This window comes from Mya arenaria, chromosome 6 (genome assembly GCF_026914265.1).
Source record: "Mya arenaria isolate MELC-2E11 chromosome 6, ASM2691426v1".
NCBI classification, from domain to species: Eukaryota; Metazoa; Mollusca; class Bivalvia; order Myida; family Myidae; genus Mya; species Mya arenaria.
In genome coordinates, this window is record NC_069127.1 from 67,580,748 (window position 1) to 67,598,505 (window position 17,758).

Below are 17,758 nucleotides of genomic sequence, written 5' to 3' on the forward strand. Positions count from 1 at the left end.
AGACCAATTTCAGCAAACCTGTTTTGAACAATTTAATCTTTCGTCTAAGGGTAAAATGTATTCTCTGTTAAAGTCTGATATTAAATTTGAGGAGTACCTTAATATTTTACCCAAATCTCTACGTTTTACATTCTTGCATTTCCGCACTAGTAATCATAAATTCCCTATCGAAGTCGGTAGATGGAGACAGAATGTCAATATATGAGAAAGTCAATAGAAAGTATACGTTTTGTAATCTAAACGATATCGGTGACGAACTGCACTATTAACTTACATGTCCATTTTTTAATCCTACCTGAAACAAATACATAAGTAGTCGTTTTTACTCAAGACCTAATGTCTTACACTTGTGAAGTTTTAAATTGTAAGAAACCGGATACCTTAAGGAAAACAGCATTTTTTGTTAAAATCTTAGTTAATCACTTTAAACGAATCTGATCATGTATTTTATAGTTTTTTCATTTGATATCTCATAACAATATCGATTATTTTGTATCCTAATTCAAATAAATTAATTTGTTTTGTCATAAAAAATAATACTATTTAAACTAACAACATTCCCCTTACTAATTATATTTGTTTTGTATAATGATAAACTCTAAACCTGTTGTGAAGCCGCCATTAACTCACATATTTATACCTGTGTTAACATATATATATATATATTGCGTGCTTTTACTTAAATGTAAACGTTGATATAATAAAAGAATATTGAGTTGAGTTTAATGGATATTCTTCTTTACTGGGCAAGTGGTAACACCTGTCGTAGATATCTGATGACGCCATTGGTCAACTAAGAGCAGGAATGAGTATCAATGGATTTATGCTGTACTGACAATCGTTTAAACATACATATATCGAATAGTAATACTTACTTATTGATTTTAATGGAAACTGCTGTCGATTTTACCTGGTTAGTAGCCAGAAAATTTCTTTTAAAGAGCCCAGGAATATTCGCTAAATGGTCCTTATGCCTCTATCGTGTATAGGTTATGCTCTTGACAGATACAAGATGGCTTAAAGAAATACTCTTACTCCCAAAGAAGATTTACCACAATTAATACATATGTTTTAATATACCAAAAGGGATGAATAAATGTCGAAAACAATGGTTCTTATTAATGATTTAGTAAGTAGTTAAAGGTTAAATATTTTTGTTATACATGTGCATGTACTGATTTTGAATAAGAGTGTCACTTTAAATTTTATCTCTTTATATATACATGAATGAAATCAAACTTATCTATCAGGAAGTTTAAAATGCCGTTATCAGTATATCAAAATCCTTCAGGTCGACATTGGCTATTCAAATGCTCGTGGCACTTTCAGATAACATTAAAGGACGCAAAAATGTTTTTGTTTTTGTTTGTTCAAATCGAAAGGAAGTTAAAACAAATGAAAAATAGTTTTGTTTCCATCATATCGGCATACTACCACTTGCATTAATATTACCAGCAGCAACAGTGGCACTAGGTTAAGAAGTAGTAGTAGTAGTAGTAGTTGTTGTTGTATTAGTAGTAGTATTAGTAGTAGTAGTAGTAGTAGTAGTAGTAGTAGTAGTAGTAGTAGTAGTAGTAGTAGTAGTAGTAGTAGTAGTAGTAGTAGTAGTAGTAGTAGTAGTAGAATAAGTTGTGGTAGTAGAAGTAGTTGTGGTAGTAGTAGTAGTAGTAGTAGTAGTAGTAGTAGTAGTAGTAGTAGTAGTAGTAGTAGTAGTAGTTGTAGTAGTAGTAGTAGTAGTAGTAGTAGTAGTAGTAGTAGTAGTTGTAGTAGTAGTAGTAGTAGTAGTGGTAGTGGTAGTGGTAGTGGTAGTAGTAGTAGTAGTAGTAGTTGTAGTAGTAGTTGTTGTTGTTGTTGTTGTTGTTGTTGTGGTTGTGGTAGTGGTAGTGGTGGTGGAAGTAGTAGTTGTTGTTGTAGTTTATATGGTAATTTAAATAAGTCCGCGTTCAAGCCTTAAATGATGGACCTTTTATGAACAAGAAATCTAACTTTTGTCGAGCACCACTTCGCTTAAAGATGCTGCTCTTCGTTTTAAGTAGCTTCCTCGTTGCTATTATATTACTACTGTCACTTTAAAGTATGTGTGTCAATTTTATTTTCTGAATGAACTAGTGATCTTCCTCCTTGCGAAAGCTGTAAATATCATCTGATATTGGTTGATATGCAATGTCACCTATTTATCAGTTTAAATAGTTTGATTCGCCGTTGTCAGTAATATTGTGTTTATAGGAATGGAAAAAGTCGAACACTTGCTTTAAACTGTGTTAAATAAAGAGACGGAGACACCTATTTCACAGTTTATAAAACGATATGAAATCGAAAGGATTATCTCATGATTGAAATGAATGAAACGCGAAATGTATAAATTTCTGCCTTTTGCTTCCGTGAGAGATTTTCTTACAAATTCAGCTAACATGGGCTTTGTAAGTATACTAAAATTTGTTTAATTAATTGATTAGATTATTTTGATTCAATGAGCTTCTTTAAACCATTTTCAAACATTAACCACATAATTTTTGGTTTTAATAGAAATGTATTCTTAATTAGCTTTTACTCTCTTCACAAAGTTTGAAAACCGGATTTGAGCATAACTTTGAACCTGAATATCTGCTGTCTTCGAACATGATGTTAGGCACATTCCTATTCTCATGGAATGGTATTGAGCATTATACATGACGATGACAGACGCCTAGTCTAAATTGGGCATCAGCTCCTCTTCTTCCCACTTAGTAAAATTCTTCCTGAACATTTCACTGTGGTAGTTGCTTGTTGTCGATATTTCCTTATATACCAGAATGGCTCCAGTCACAAAGGCGATTTTTGTAACCAACATGGGCAACGATTATCCGTTTCATGGACTATAAGTATCTATCATGTGTTTCCGGTACGGATAGAAAAATCCAACCCGAGGGCACGCGCGTAAGCTGGTAACGAGGCTTGTCGCGTTACCGGTCACGCAGCCTACCCGAGGGTCGGATTTTTCGATCCGGACCGGAAAAACATGATTGATATTTTTTCTTGCATACCTAAAATTATGAATTTGTGGAAAAGTTGACATAGAAAACGCACTTTTGTACATTTCACCAAAAAGCGCATGCGACGTTGTGTACTGACGTCATAAGCGCAGTAATTTTAAATCACTATCGCCGTCAAATAGTTCCTTTAAAAATCGCGCTTTTACGATTATTTATTTTCAATTTTAATTAAAAGTATTGTATACTTATAATTTTGATTGCGCTTTATTGAAATTGCATAATATACTTTTCATAAACCATATAATAAAAGAAATAAGAATTGGCGCGTTGTAGCGCGTGACTCATCTTACATGGGGGGTGTAAGACGAGTTTTCCAGCACCGGTCACATGACCGGAAATACACGTCCGGTATGCAAGAAAACGAGTATCCGTTGCTACGGTTGCACGGAATAACAACCAGTGTGTTTTCATTTTCGTTCTCTCGGATGAGAGTAACGTCACACTCTCCTTTTTCTCTCGTCTGGTCACTCATAATAATGCAACCTTTAATAATTATGACCAGGATCATTTTAATGCATTCTCGTTCACCAGAGTGATGATGCTATTCGTACTACAGATGCGTTAGACTTATCACGATCGAACCTCTGATAAAGAGCATGTTTTAATGCTATACCGGCATCGTCGACAGTGTACTGTGTCATGTTTCAAATGATTTGATTTTTTTTTAAACAAGTATTTATTGAGAAATATGAAACGTTTCAATTAATCATCGTTTTTATTTCGTTTTTACAGACTTCATTGACGGTTGTGAGTTTGTGTATATTGATATTGGTGTTTGGTGCGAAAGCAAGCACAACAACAGCATTAACAGTGCTATCGACCACTACTTTAAAACAGGGTAATGGTAGTTTTGTTTGTTTCACGATTCACTGAAATTTAGTTGAACATTCTTTCCATTTTCAAGCTGATAATGAGGACTTATTCATTTCTTGTATTAACGGCGTTATCTTATTTATTCTAGAAAGAATAGAGAAAAATGCATAAATACTTTATTGCAGACTTTGCCATTGAGTAAGATCGTTAATGTTACGATTTGGATTTGTATTTTTGCTTATAAAATTTATTTTGATGCGCATGTGGTATGCTTGTGGTGTTTGTATTTGTGTATGTTGTCTTCAAAAGTTTATGTCCCTAGTTAATTGTCATTTGGGTCCCTGTCTTGTGCTCTAAACAAGATTTATTTTTTAATTTTTCACTACTTGGCATGTCCCTTGTCATTGTGTTATTGTCCCGGCAGTTTAAAGTAACTGCAATGGACAATGATGATGATGACTTAGATGATGATGACTTAGATGATGATGACTTAGATGATGATGATGATGATGATGATGATGATGATGATGATGATGATGATGATGATGAAGATGATGAAGTTGATGATGATAATAGTGGTGGTGGTGGTGGTGGTGGTTGTGGTGGTGATGTTCATGATGATCATGATGATGATGATGATTGTGGTGGTTGTGGTAGTGATGGTGGTGATGATCATGATGTTTTATCCGTTTGTTTGTAGAACTACAGTTTAATGAATCATGCACAACAATTGTTGGAATCAATCCTTGCATCACTGTCAATGCAACGTGCAGGGAAGAGGACAGCGGTTACAAATGCCTATGTATAGAGACTGCTCCTTATTTCTACAACGACGCTTGTATCGTAGGTAAGTCTTGATTCAGTTTAAAATGTGTCATAGTTTATATTATTAAATCTGAATGTATATTTTTTAAGATAACTGCTTGAATGTATTGTCGATTATACTGGGAAAATATCGACTAATTTGTTTATCAAGCCTTCGATCTTCTATCAGCTCTATGTTAATATCTATAGACTCCAAAACGAAATAAAACCATAGATTATGCCTATAAACAACCTTTAGTTCTTCTGAAATCTAGTTAAAAATTAATTTAATACACCCATAAATAAGTCTAAATACTTAGTGGAACCCGCGCAATCAAAACATAGATTTGCAACAAAAGCATGTAGAGGTAGTGTACTCAAAACTATATAGCAACATATCGTTTTGTTATGTTTTATTTTAATATATTTCGTCAAACAGAACTTATTTAAATATTTAGCATATACAATATAAAGCAACGCCTGTTTACGTGTGGTATACACATGATTGTTCACGCATATTACAAGTAAAATCACTCTCTCAATGGTTGTATGATTGTTAACGTACAATTGACCACTTAATGTTGGAAAATACATGGTTAAGGACTTTATATCATGTAAACAAAATTGCACATTGCACCAGCAAGTGTTGTAAATGTGTAAAAACCACCTCATTTGCACTGTACAACATGGTCATTCTCCCAAACTTTCAGAACTTTCTCTAGTGTACTGCCCGGTATAACCTCGGATGAAGAATGCACGTGTATATTTTCGCTTTGTTTTATCAAGCCGCTCACTAACCATTAACCTCTATACAAAAACAAATACATTTGTATAGCGCAAAACGTAATGTTCAATATTCGATTGCGCTTCACACAGTTCGTGCGCTATTTTACACAAGGCTATATACTGTCATTTACACATAAAATCTGGTAGACTTTTAATTGTATTACAGTCCAAACAAATAAGTTTTCAGTTCCTTTCTAAAAGTAGGTTCACTTTTAATGTGTATTATGTCTCTAGGAAGAGCATTCCACCATTTTGGCCCAACCACAGCAAGTGATCTCTCAGCAATTCTGGTTCTGGTTCTTGGAACAATAAATTGATTGTCATCAGAAGATCTTAGTTTGTTTTCTCCCTGAACACGGTTTAACAAAGAACTCAAATAAGATGGAGCTGTTCCCTGCACAATAAGGAACACAATGACAAGCATTTTAAACATAATTCTTGCCCTCACAGGTAGCCAGTGAGGGGATTTGAGGACTTCGGTAGTTGGATGACCATATGGTGTGTTGGTCACAACTCTTGCTGCTTGGTTCTGAACTTTCTGAAGTCTGTTAATCTGATAGACAGGGATTTCCGTGAATAATCCATTGCAAAAATCAATATGAGAATGAATAAGCCCGTTCACCATTATCTCTGTTGATTTTTGTGAAAGGTGTTTACGAATTTATTTCAGATTTCTAAGCTGAGCATGCGCAATCTGACATTTCTTTATGATATGCATGTCAAAATAAAGAGTACTTTCCATATGTACACCCGAATCTCTGACATTATTAACACATTTTACATGCTAGCTGATGTTTAGTGCCATACATGATAATTTCTGTTTTTGAGTTAATTATTTTCAACTTAAAATTTGTCATCCACACAATTATATCTTTGAGACAATCATTTAGGTGTTCAAGCACATTTGCCCCAATTTGTGCATTTCCAGTTTGAATTCTGAAAGCAATTTTATGATCATCAGCATACCTAAAAAGTCCAGCTTGGTATTTTTGTACAACTTTGTTCAGAGCAACAACATACATGGTAAAAAATAACCGGGCCTGCACAGGACCCCTGTGGTACACCGAACTGCAGCTGTTCTGTGTTGGAAGATGCGTTCTCAACAATAACTTTTATTGTCCTTAGTTAAATAGGAATTTATCCAGTTCAAAGGAATACCTTTAATACCAAAGTATTCCTGAAGAATTCGAAGTACAATTGGAATATCCACTGTACCAAAATCTGCACTGAGGTCAATCATGACAACGATAGTAACTTCATCCAATAAATCACAATACATTTTCATCATTGCAGATTCGACACCATGACTCTTTCTGTAAGCGCTTTGATATGACGGAAGAAGTCTGTTTACTTCGATGTGATGGGTAATTTGTTGTAAGGCAGATTTCTCAAGGATCTTTGATAAAAACGACAAGTTTGACACAGGCCGATAATTTTTAAGTTCTAGAGGGAGGCCGTTTTTCTTCAGTAGAGGCTTTATCACAGCACGTTTCCACTCTGTTGGAAACATTCCAGATGATTAATGATCTATTTACAATTTCTGTCACACCTGGTACAAAAATATGAAGGTTGTCTTTCAACTTTGGTGTTGGAGTAACATCTAGCTCACAAGATGTTGATTTTGAAGCTTGGATAAGTTTCATCACATCATTTTCTGAGAGTGGTGTAAACTCAGTCAAAATTGTACCACATAGAGGCTCGTTTAATGATACAGACCCGATTTGTGTCGATTCAATGGTTATATTATCTATGTCTTTTCTCAACCTGGCAATTTTGTCAACAAAGAATTGCAAAAATTCGTTGGCAAGAGATACATCACCAGTATGCGGTGGGTGGAAGTGGATTGTCCTTCGTACGACAGAGCAGACAGGCAGTCACACCATATAACTTTTTCACATCGTCCTCTGCCCCACTGATTTTAGACTGATAATATCTATTTTTTGATGTTGTCACTGCAGTAGTGTAGCTGTTTCTAACCTTTTTGTAAATATTGTCCATCAAATTTGATTTGTCAGACTGGTAAATACTTTCTATTGACCTTTTAAACGGTAAAACGGTTTTCTGAAAAGCTTCTTTTGACACTGGTTTTTCACGAAGCAGTGATCAGAAATAAAGTAGTCAGTCAGAGGTTCAGTTACATCTGAAAATTTATCTCTTTTTCTTGTAATGATCAAGTCCAAAATATGCCTTTTGATGTGTGTAGGTCTCTTAACTCTCGGCACAAATCCAAATGTGTGAAGACACTTCATGAACTGTTTGGTATAACAATCTGATTTATTGTCTAAGTGGAGGTTAAAGTCACCGAATAACACCAAAGGTTCAGATATCACTGAAAGTTGCTCCAACAAGTCTGAAAATTCATTTATAATCATTGCTTGTGTAACTGGGTGTTTCTCAGAGTATAGCGGTCGATAGATACCAATTATCAGGGAAACAAAGTTGTTACTATTTATCTTCCACTCAACATACTCAAAGGACTCAAAAGTTTTGATAGAATTGCGTGACACTTTTAAGTCGTCTCTATATAACAGGTCTATTCCGCCTCCTTTTGGCTCAGGTCTAGGGACATCATCAAAACGATAACCATCCTGTGACAGTTCTCCCCGTATAACATCATCACCATCAGTCTGAAGTTTCAGTAATCACACAAAGATCAATGTTCTGCTCAAAAATGTGCTTTAGTAGTTCAGACGATTTTCCTCGAATAGATCTTGTATTGACAGTTGAACATTTAAGCTTGCTTTTTCTTGTTTTATTTAAATAAATTGTTCTGTCTAGCTTAATCTGTGTTCTTCAAGTGAACAATATCATTATAATCCTTGATCCTCGTCATGAGGCGACCAGCCCTTTTACCTATGTATACAAGTATACAAAATTATTTCAGTCTTGTTAACACCTCTTTGTCTAATCTAATTAACTTTCTCGGTGGTGAGCGAAAGGTCAGTAATTGCTAAGTACTGTAGTGTATAACAGTACACGGCTTATCCATTGTGAGAGCTGATAATCTGTCCACCATGTAAGTTGAGATCAATGGGGTTGAACACCCTTCTTTGTTACATTGTCTTTGTTTCAGATGCAGATTTTTATGTAATACAATTAAAATTCCTAAGAATAATTTCACCAGCATATTCAATATATATTCATAACACTATAGTCCAACAACCCAGAGCACAAAATAATGCAGCCTACACCTGGCGCAATGATACACTATATATACATACTATGGTATTTATTTGAACGGCCTTGACCAACCCTCCGTATACGTAAATAATCGTAAAAACGTTCTGAACCCAAATAAATATTTTCTACATTTTCTTTCATTATCTTCAGCGAAACAATAATATTGATTTAAAAACCGTATAAAATATAACACAATTACTGTATAAAAGTGGTCTATATCGTGAAAGTACTGTACAGATATAAATGTCTTTTGAAACATCAGATCTTTACCGATCACATAAATTTCATTAATCTGGTACACCGATTCTGATGCTGTGGTCGCACCACCCTACTTGAATAATTGTAAGCCATATTCAAAACTAAAGCTTAACTTTTGAGTTTATTCCACAACAAATATACTTTGTTCTTGATTTGCGACATGTGCTTCCCTTTTTTATTCTTTATATCATATGTCTTGGAATAATTCATTTCTAAAATATATATTTTTTTTACAATCACAGCACCATCTTGGTTTTTATATTGATCGATTTTTGATTATCTTAACAACTCATGTTTTTTTCATTTCATTGTAACATTATATCAAAACACCAAAAGGAAGTTACCTCGCTTAATCGAAGACATTTAGCAAAAAACTGACATGGTTACAAAAAAAATCATGAAACGTTGAACATTCAAGAAAAAAATAACAATATCGTTTCGTCTTGTTGGTTCCATTTATATTTGATTGTTACAAACTAATCTCAAAATCCCTTCTTAAAAATAATGTTGTATTGTGGATATACAGAGGTCTGCAAAACCACTCATTTTCCAAGGTGATATGAACCGCTTTTGTTTGAAAGGGAAATCCTGCTTCTTTTAATCCATCCAAATACCAATATTTTTAATGAGTTAATGACGCAACCATAGATACAGCTACTTGTTCCTTCGGTGAAGATGAACAAAATACTTATTCACAGTTGGCCTCGACTCACGCACCTTTTATGTTCTGAGGCATGATGACGTGTAATCACATGACGTCTCTGTATTAATAACATTTAATGTATTACATTAATATTTAGGGATTTTCTTTTTTGGCAACATATATTTGTCCATTTGTTGCGCCTGTTTGTACTACGGTTAAGAATTGCCTTTATAAAACGAAAACAAATAATACATTCAATGCATTTAATGTTCGTAAAAGTGACAAGTACTTCATTACATTTCAGCAGAATTGGGAAATTCAGATATTCGCTTTTCGGTACAATAAATCATTGCGGTTATATATTCAGATATCTTTTATTGTAAACACGACATTGAAACGTGTGGTAATTACCTACTCATCGAACAAACATTGAGTTCATATATTCATTTTTTTTTTTTTCATTCCATAAGAAATTCATACCAATAAAAAAAGCTCTTTTATAGTATGACAAGAAAATAACAGTATATCGTTGGATCAATACTTATATAAACAAAAATAAATTGAAGTCGATCCACTTTTTTCGGATGGTCATAGCTTACTGTCAACAATTGTCACTATCGATATTTCTAATACACAAACAAATGTAAACATTTCCTCTAGCTCGCGAAATCCAACCCGTCATCCTAAATGGCAGCAGGAAAAACACGAGGAATTCGTGTTCAACCTGAACAGTACCGACAAAGAATCTATTGATAACCGGTAGCGTAATCCCCCACGGTCAAATACGCGATTATTCCTCAATACAATTACTGAAGATATTGCTAATCTGTTCAAATAATCGGCTTTTAAAACATTCTCTCAAAAAATAAGTAATAACACCTATCCAATAAAATATACATATAGCACGAAAAGGCCGTGGTTCGGCCTACAGTGCAAGAAGGCGCGGTCGCTATACAATAAAGCACGGAAAGCTTATAATATGAATAAATTGACTTCGAACAAAGAAAAATTACATATTGCGAGTAAGCATTATAAAGTTACAATGAATACGTATGTCGCAAAACACAAGCATACAGCAGAATACTAACTTCGAGAACTCCATTCAAAACATCCTAAAGATTACTGGAACCACTTGAACAAGGTTACCAACGTATCTAAACATGAGTCACCCCATATAGACGATTTATATCATTATTTCAAAAAAAATCAATGACGTCGTTGACGCGAATGATCATACATCGGATAATAACCACCCGAGCTTCTCTAGCGCCGAAACCGATCTGTTAAACATGACGAAATTAACAAAATGATACTGAAAAGTAAGAATGGTAAAACATCGTCGCAGTTTGATAAAATCATCAATGAATACTTTAAAGCCTCGCGCGCCAATATGGTCCCAACCTTTTGTACACTTTCCAATATAATTCTTGACACTGGTATTCTCCCGGATGTATGGCTAATCGGGACAATAAAGCCAATTTTTAAAAACAAGGGTTCTCCTACCGACCCCCCCAAAATTATAGGCCGATTACCATTCTTAGTTGTTTAGGCAAATTATTCACGTCTATCCTTAATGAACGCATCAACACATTCCTCTATAATAATAACTTAATAAACGAGAACCAAGACGGATTTCGCGCAAATTATTCAACCTGCGATCATATTCTTACATTGCATTTCCTTATAAGTAAACTAAGGGCCCAGAAAAAGAAACTGTTTTGCTCATTCATTGATTTTTCTGCCGCATTTGACTCTGTCTGGCGAGCTGGCTTGTGGCATAAGCTAATGCAAACTGGCTTACAAGGTAAAATTCTCACAGTCATAAAAAATATGTATAATGATATAAAATCATGCGTTTCCATCAATGGGCATCTGTTTCCTATGTTCCCAAGCTTTTGTGGAGTTCGTCAGGGAGAAAATCTTTCTCCGATTTTATTTGCTATTTACCTAAACGATTTAGAAGAATTCCTTAAAAGAACATGTTCTATAGAAGTAGATGCTAATGAGACAATTATGTACCTTCAGTTACTTATTCTCTTGTATGCTGATGACACTGTACTTTTTGCAGACAATGAACGTGATTTTCAAAAAAGTCTTAACTGTTTCCAAAATTACTGTTTGCAATGGAAACTAAATATTAATCTCTCAAAGACTAAAATAATTATCTTTGGTGCCAGAAATCTGAAGAAATTTAACTTTAGCATTGCTAACCAAGCGCTAGAGATAGTCAAGGAATACAAATACCTAGGTGTATATTTCTCGTCCACCGGTAGCTTTTTATACTGCCGTAAATATTTAATAAGCCAGGCTAACAAAGCAATGTATGCTCTATTTCTTAGAATTAATAACCTAGACTTGCCTTTGGACATACAACTGAAGCTTTTTGATTCTACTATTGTCCCGATTCTAACGTACGGATGTGAAGTCTGGGGTTTTGAAAACCTTGATCTGTTGGAGCAACTTCACTGTAATTTTTTGCGACGGATTACATATACTAGAAAAAGTACTCCACGGTACATGCTCTACTCGGAACTGGGTAGATACCCCCTTAACACCATAGTTAAAACCAGAATGATTAGTTACTGGAGTAAACTCGTTTCATCCCATGACTCGAAAATAAGTTTTTTGATATATAAAGGCATTTTACATAGTAATAATTCAGCCTGGACCAGTTACATCAAGTCAATACTTGATTCAACGGGTTATTCATACGTTTGGCATAACCAAACAAGAGTACCTGTTAAACATATCAGTAAACTTGTGAAATCTAACCTTGTAGACCAATTTCAGCAAAACTGTTTTGAACAATTTAATCTTACGTCTAAGGGTAAAATGTATTCTCTGTTTAAGTCTGATATAAAATTTGAGAGTACCTTAATATTTTACACAAATCTCTACGTTTTACATTCTTGCATTTCCGCACTAGTAATCTTAAATTCCCTATCGAAGTCGGTAGATGGAGACAGAATGCTGTACCACATGTCAATAGAAAGTGTACGTTTTGTAATCTAAACGATATCGGCGACGAACTGCACTATTTACTTACATGTCCATTTTTTAACCCTACCAGAAAACAATACATAAGTAGTCGTTTTTACTCAAGACCTAATGTCTTACACTTTAGTGAAGTTTTAAATTGTAAGAACCTGGATACCTTAAGGAAAACAGCAATTTTTGTTAAAATCTTAGTTAATCACTTTAAACGAATCTGATCATGTATTTTATAGTTTTTCATTTGATATCTCATAACTATATCGATTGTATTGTATCATAATTCAAATAAATGAATTTGTTTTGTTTAAACTAACCACATTCCCCTTACTTACTAATTATATTTGTTTTGTATAATGATAAACTCTAAACCTGTTGTGAAGCCGCCAATAACCCACATATTTATACCTGTGTTAACATATATATATTGCGTTTTCACATGCTTTTACTTAAATGTAAACTGTGATATAATAAAAGAATATTGAGTTGAGTTGAGTTGAGCAACTTCAGTGTGAAAAATGTTGCGAATGGTACTTAATACTTTTTTCTAAAACAAAAAAGGTGAATCATCTCATATGGGTGTGAATAATTATGAATATACATTCAATGTATTTTTTTTCTCTAAATATTATGTCGTTTGGATTATTCAAACAATTTTGACAGTTTTAACGTATTAATGGGTTTAAAGGGGGAACGATTTTTTACTTAGATTTGTTTTATAAAACAAGCCCTGATTCAGTCTTGCAATAGTTTTTTTGTAATGATTCGAATTCTTACAAATGAACATAAAAAAGTGCCTTAATATCGCAAATAAAATACTGATGGATATTTTAAAGTGTGTATTTGTGACTCTTTTTAATGAAAATGAATCCTGTGGACGTCAACAATGCATATAAAATAATATAAGATTATAAGTATCTCTCATGGCCGAGTATCAGTAAACCTCGTTTCCGCAAAACACCCCACGATCGGGTCGGAATGAATCTGTCTTACACTCTCGGCCATGGAAGATACTTATATTCTAGCATGGTTTATTTTTTGGATCTACTTATCTGAAGTGGGAGAAAATCTATTTGCAATCAGGGGTCTTGTTCTCGTATGACATGTCATTACAATGGAAATGAAAATAGAAAACAAATAAGAAATATTTGTGTAGAACTAGATTGATCACTTATTAGTAGTAAGACTGGTTTTATAACATACATCGAATACAATGGAGGTTTATTTATGCGATTGATTTAAAAAAAGTCATACTAAGTAAAATGAACAAAAGTATTTTAAAATAAGTATTAGTATTTGCTTATGAAATACAAAACTATTAAATACAATTGTTTAAAAAAAGGTCACTTAGACCTCCTCATGATACATTTTTGCTGATAGCTTTAAACATTCTTTAATGCTATATATTTTTTATGCGGTTTCAATGTCAGTTGACTGGGGATATTGAAATTTGTGAGCATACTTAGAATACATTTGTACTTACATTTCAGGCCTAGATATAAACGTTACAGACATAATATGCTATGTAAGTGAAAACCCAAACGAAGGACCATCTCCTGACTTACTAAAGATAGTTTGTTCTGCTTCTTCGATCCCAAACGATATATTCGATGGCTACATCGTGCGTATATATAACAGTACAAGACAATGGAGTTTCGTCAGAAAGGAAAACACTATATATATATTAGACCCAGGAGAAATTTACCACATCGAAATGTTTGCAACAAAAGACTCCATCCCTAGCATAGAAAGAAAAACTTTGTCAGGAGTTACAAGTAAGTTTTCTTAATATATATTCCTAACATCATATTATATTATTACTGGGGCATGTTTGAGCTGCAGTGAGAACTTCAAGGTAGGGAGTCAGATGATGTTTCCTCTGTGTGTCCAATGTTTTGTAACCACTATTAAACTAGCTCGTTTAAGGTTTTAAAGCAGCTTAATACTGCGGCCTCGAATGATTTTTGAAAAAAACGAATTGAACCAGAAAGCGGAAGCAGCGTTTTAATTCGGTCAATTTGATAACGACTTTCCAGTAAACCCCCCCCCCCGAAAAAAAAAAAGAAGAAGAAATATTTTGTATTTATTGAATGAAGGTCAAGCGACGGTAGGTTCACCACCAAGTTTCCCAATAGGAGTAAACTTACTTTTAACAACAACTTCCTTGTAATTAAACGATCCTATTGATTGGTTTAACCAGTATTTATTACAGAAAATATTGAACACAGTAAATAAGCATTTGAAAATACAGAACTGCATAGATGCAATATATGGAGTGAAAGAAACGCATGAACAGTGAGAAAATTACAGAATTGAGAGTTAACCATAATTGGTTTTACTAAGTCTCTCTTCTGTTTTCATTGATAGAGGTATGGTGAGTACAAATAATTAAAAAAAAAATATTCAGGAATTGTTTGATACACTACTGCTGGTACGAAGTAATAGAAATATCAAAAAAAAAACCTGGTACAATATGAGTATTACGACATGTTATGGTGGTCAGATGCTATATTTATAAAAATATAATTTCTTACAAAATACACGGAGGTTAGGGTAGCGGGGGAGGGGGGATGATAGTAATGATAGAAAAGAGGAAAGGAGGTGGAGGAGAAAGGAGAAGAGGGGGGGGGGGGGTAGTCACTCACAGTACTCAGAGATTGTGGGAATGTTCGTAATCGGTATGTGTTAGCGCTTAAAGCGTTTTGTACTAGATATGTATGTCTGTACATGTTGAAAAATAGTCTTGTTAACATCTGATGTGGCATTTTTATCGCCAAATAGCAAAAGTTGCAAAGTGACATTAAACTGAGGTCTGAGGCTAGTAATCAATGCAATTCTCTGGTCGACAAATAGAGGACAAGTTAGAAAATAGTGATATGAATCTTCGATTTCTCCACAGACACATACAGGACTGTCAATGATATTTTTTGAAAACAGATGTTCATGTAAAGAACTACAGTGCATGCGAAGTCATGCGTCTTGAATGGATATGTCTCTGGTTCCAAAATAAAATTGGTCTGAAACGACCGGGTTATTTTTATTAAGTGCATGCTTAAAAGAACAATGCGATTGCGTTTCTCTAGTTGAATCGGACAAAGAATTCCATAACGATATTGTTGAAGGAAGAAAGGATGAGGCGAATTGTTGAGAGTTACACTGAATATTGCGTATGTTGCGGGCGTTTCTTAATCTGTATGTCGTTACATCACCAACAAATGATGGCATCATGTCGTTTAAATAAGAAGGTGCAAGTGAATGGTGCATTTTGAAAAGTAGACAAAGTTTGTGTTTTTCGCGTCTATACTTAAGGGGTTCGAGACCAGTTTCCCTGTAGAGATTGTTTAGCGACACCAACTGTGTTGCACCTGATATTATTCTAGCTGCTTCAGTTTGGATTCGTTCTAGATCTTCAGATTCAGTTTGAGTTATGATGTCCCACACAATGTCAGCATATTCAAGGATGGGCCTGATGAATGTTTTGTACATAATTTCCAAGGATTTTCGATCGAGTGTAAACTTGAATTGGCTCATGATATTGGTTCGTTGCCATGCCTTCTTTTTGATGGTGTTTATGTGTTCATGAGTTTGCTTTCGATGATAGTGTGATTCCAAGGTGCTTATGATTTTCGACTTCCTGAATTGGGACGTTGTTCATGAAGAGAGGTAGGTGGTATGGCCTGTTTTGTTTTCGTGAGACGAGAAGTGATTCGGTTTTTGATGGATTGAAAGTGACAAGCCAACGTTTAGCCCATTCGTTTATTTTGTGCAGGTCGGAATTAAGAGTGATAGCAGCTGCTCTAGGATCGTAGACAGCAATATATAGGGTAGTATCATCTGCAAAAAGCTTAATGGTGGATTTGACAATGTCGTTAATATAGACAAGAAATAAGAGTGGCCCCAAAATCGATCCTTGTGGAACACCAGCAGTTATTGAAACAGTGTCGGATTGAACACCGGAAATGACAACACATTGTTTTCTATTAGAAAGGTAATCGCGAAACCAATTGAGAAGGCGTCCAGAAATACCATTTTGTTGGAGTTTAGATAGAAGGCCTTGGTGCCAGACTCTATCAAAGGCTTTCGAAATATCACAGAAAATGGCTCTTATTTCTTTGCCTTGATCGAGGGCTTGGCAAAATGAATGATAGACAGATGTAAGTTGGTTGACAGTGGAGTCGTTTGGGATGAAACCAGATTGAAATGACGTAATAGCATTGTTTTGCCAAAGAAAGTTAAACACGTGTTTATGGATAATTCGTTCTAGAACTTTACTAATGACACTTAGAAGAGATATAGGTCTGTTGTTCCCAACATCCTGGGGGTCATTTTTCTTAAAGATTGCACAAAAATGTGCGAGTTTCCATCGTCGAGGGACCTTACTATCCTGCAACGAGTGATTGAAAAGACCTGCTAAGGGAGTTGAGAGCTCTTTGGAAACTTCTTTAAGAATTGTACCGTTTACAAGATCTGGTCCAGAGGCTTTGCCGTTCTTAAGAATATGAAGAGCGTCAGATACTTCATGTGGAGTAATAACGATATCAGATAATATGGCAGTGTCGTCATTGTTATCGATATTAGGAAGGTTGGCAGTGGAGCTGTCGAGGTTACTTTGAGATTGAAAAAACCTGTTCAGGATATTTGGTTTGTCATAGTTGTCCTCATATATTTGGTTATTGTGTATCAAGGATGGGATATTTTGTTTAGCGCTCGTAGGCTGCGTAAATTGCTTGATAAGTTTCCAAAAATCAGTGTTATGATGTTGTTCACGTAATGCAGATGCTAATTTGTTGAAATGAGAGTGCTTTGCTGAGCGAATTAGATGATTTGTTTCGTTGCGTAACTGCTTATAGGATGCCAGATGTGCCGGGTTCTTGGTTTTCTTGGCTCGCTTGTATGCCCTTTTACGACGGCGGATAGATGTACGAATTTCGTTGTGAAACCAGGGAGGGTGTGATGTACGAATAGTGACAGTTTTGTTTGGGATACATAATTCACAGAAGAACAAGAGTTGTTTAGTGAAAGTTGTTGCATGGACATCAATATCCTGATCAAAACATGTATTCCAGTCAAATAAGGAAATCTTATTACGAAGTAGTTCATAGTTTCCATCCGAGTATTTCCATATTGTTCGCTTAAACGAGGTGTTAACTACTTTGTTGTACTTAAAACAAAAATAGATTGGACAGTGATAACGTATTGACTTGTCAAAAAACGGTTCACCAACCCCAGATATTGGGATAAGCTCAGGTGA

General features: G+C 34.7%; 1 protein-coding gene across 1 annotated transcript in view; it reads left to right on the top strand.

The window, feature by feature from the left end:
• The first annotated feature begins 2,318 nt into the window (after window positions 1-2,318).
• Window positions 2,319-17,758, top strand: part of LOC128237982 (receptor-type tyrosine-protein phosphatase eta-like) — a 49,850-nt gene continuing 34,410 nt past the window's right edge. The window contains exons 1-4 of the mRNA XM_052953558.1: window positions 2,319-2,420; window positions 3,765-3,870; window positions 4,546-4,692; window positions 13,998-14,282. Coding sequence (XP_052809518.1) covers window positions 2,343-2,420; window positions 3,765-3,870; window positions 4,546-4,692; window positions 13,998-14,282 — 616 coding nt within the window. The 5' untranslated portion in view covers window positions 2,319-2,342. The remainder of the gene's footprint in view (window positions 2,421-3,764; window positions 3,871-4,545; window positions 4,693-13,997; window positions 14,283-17,758) is intronic.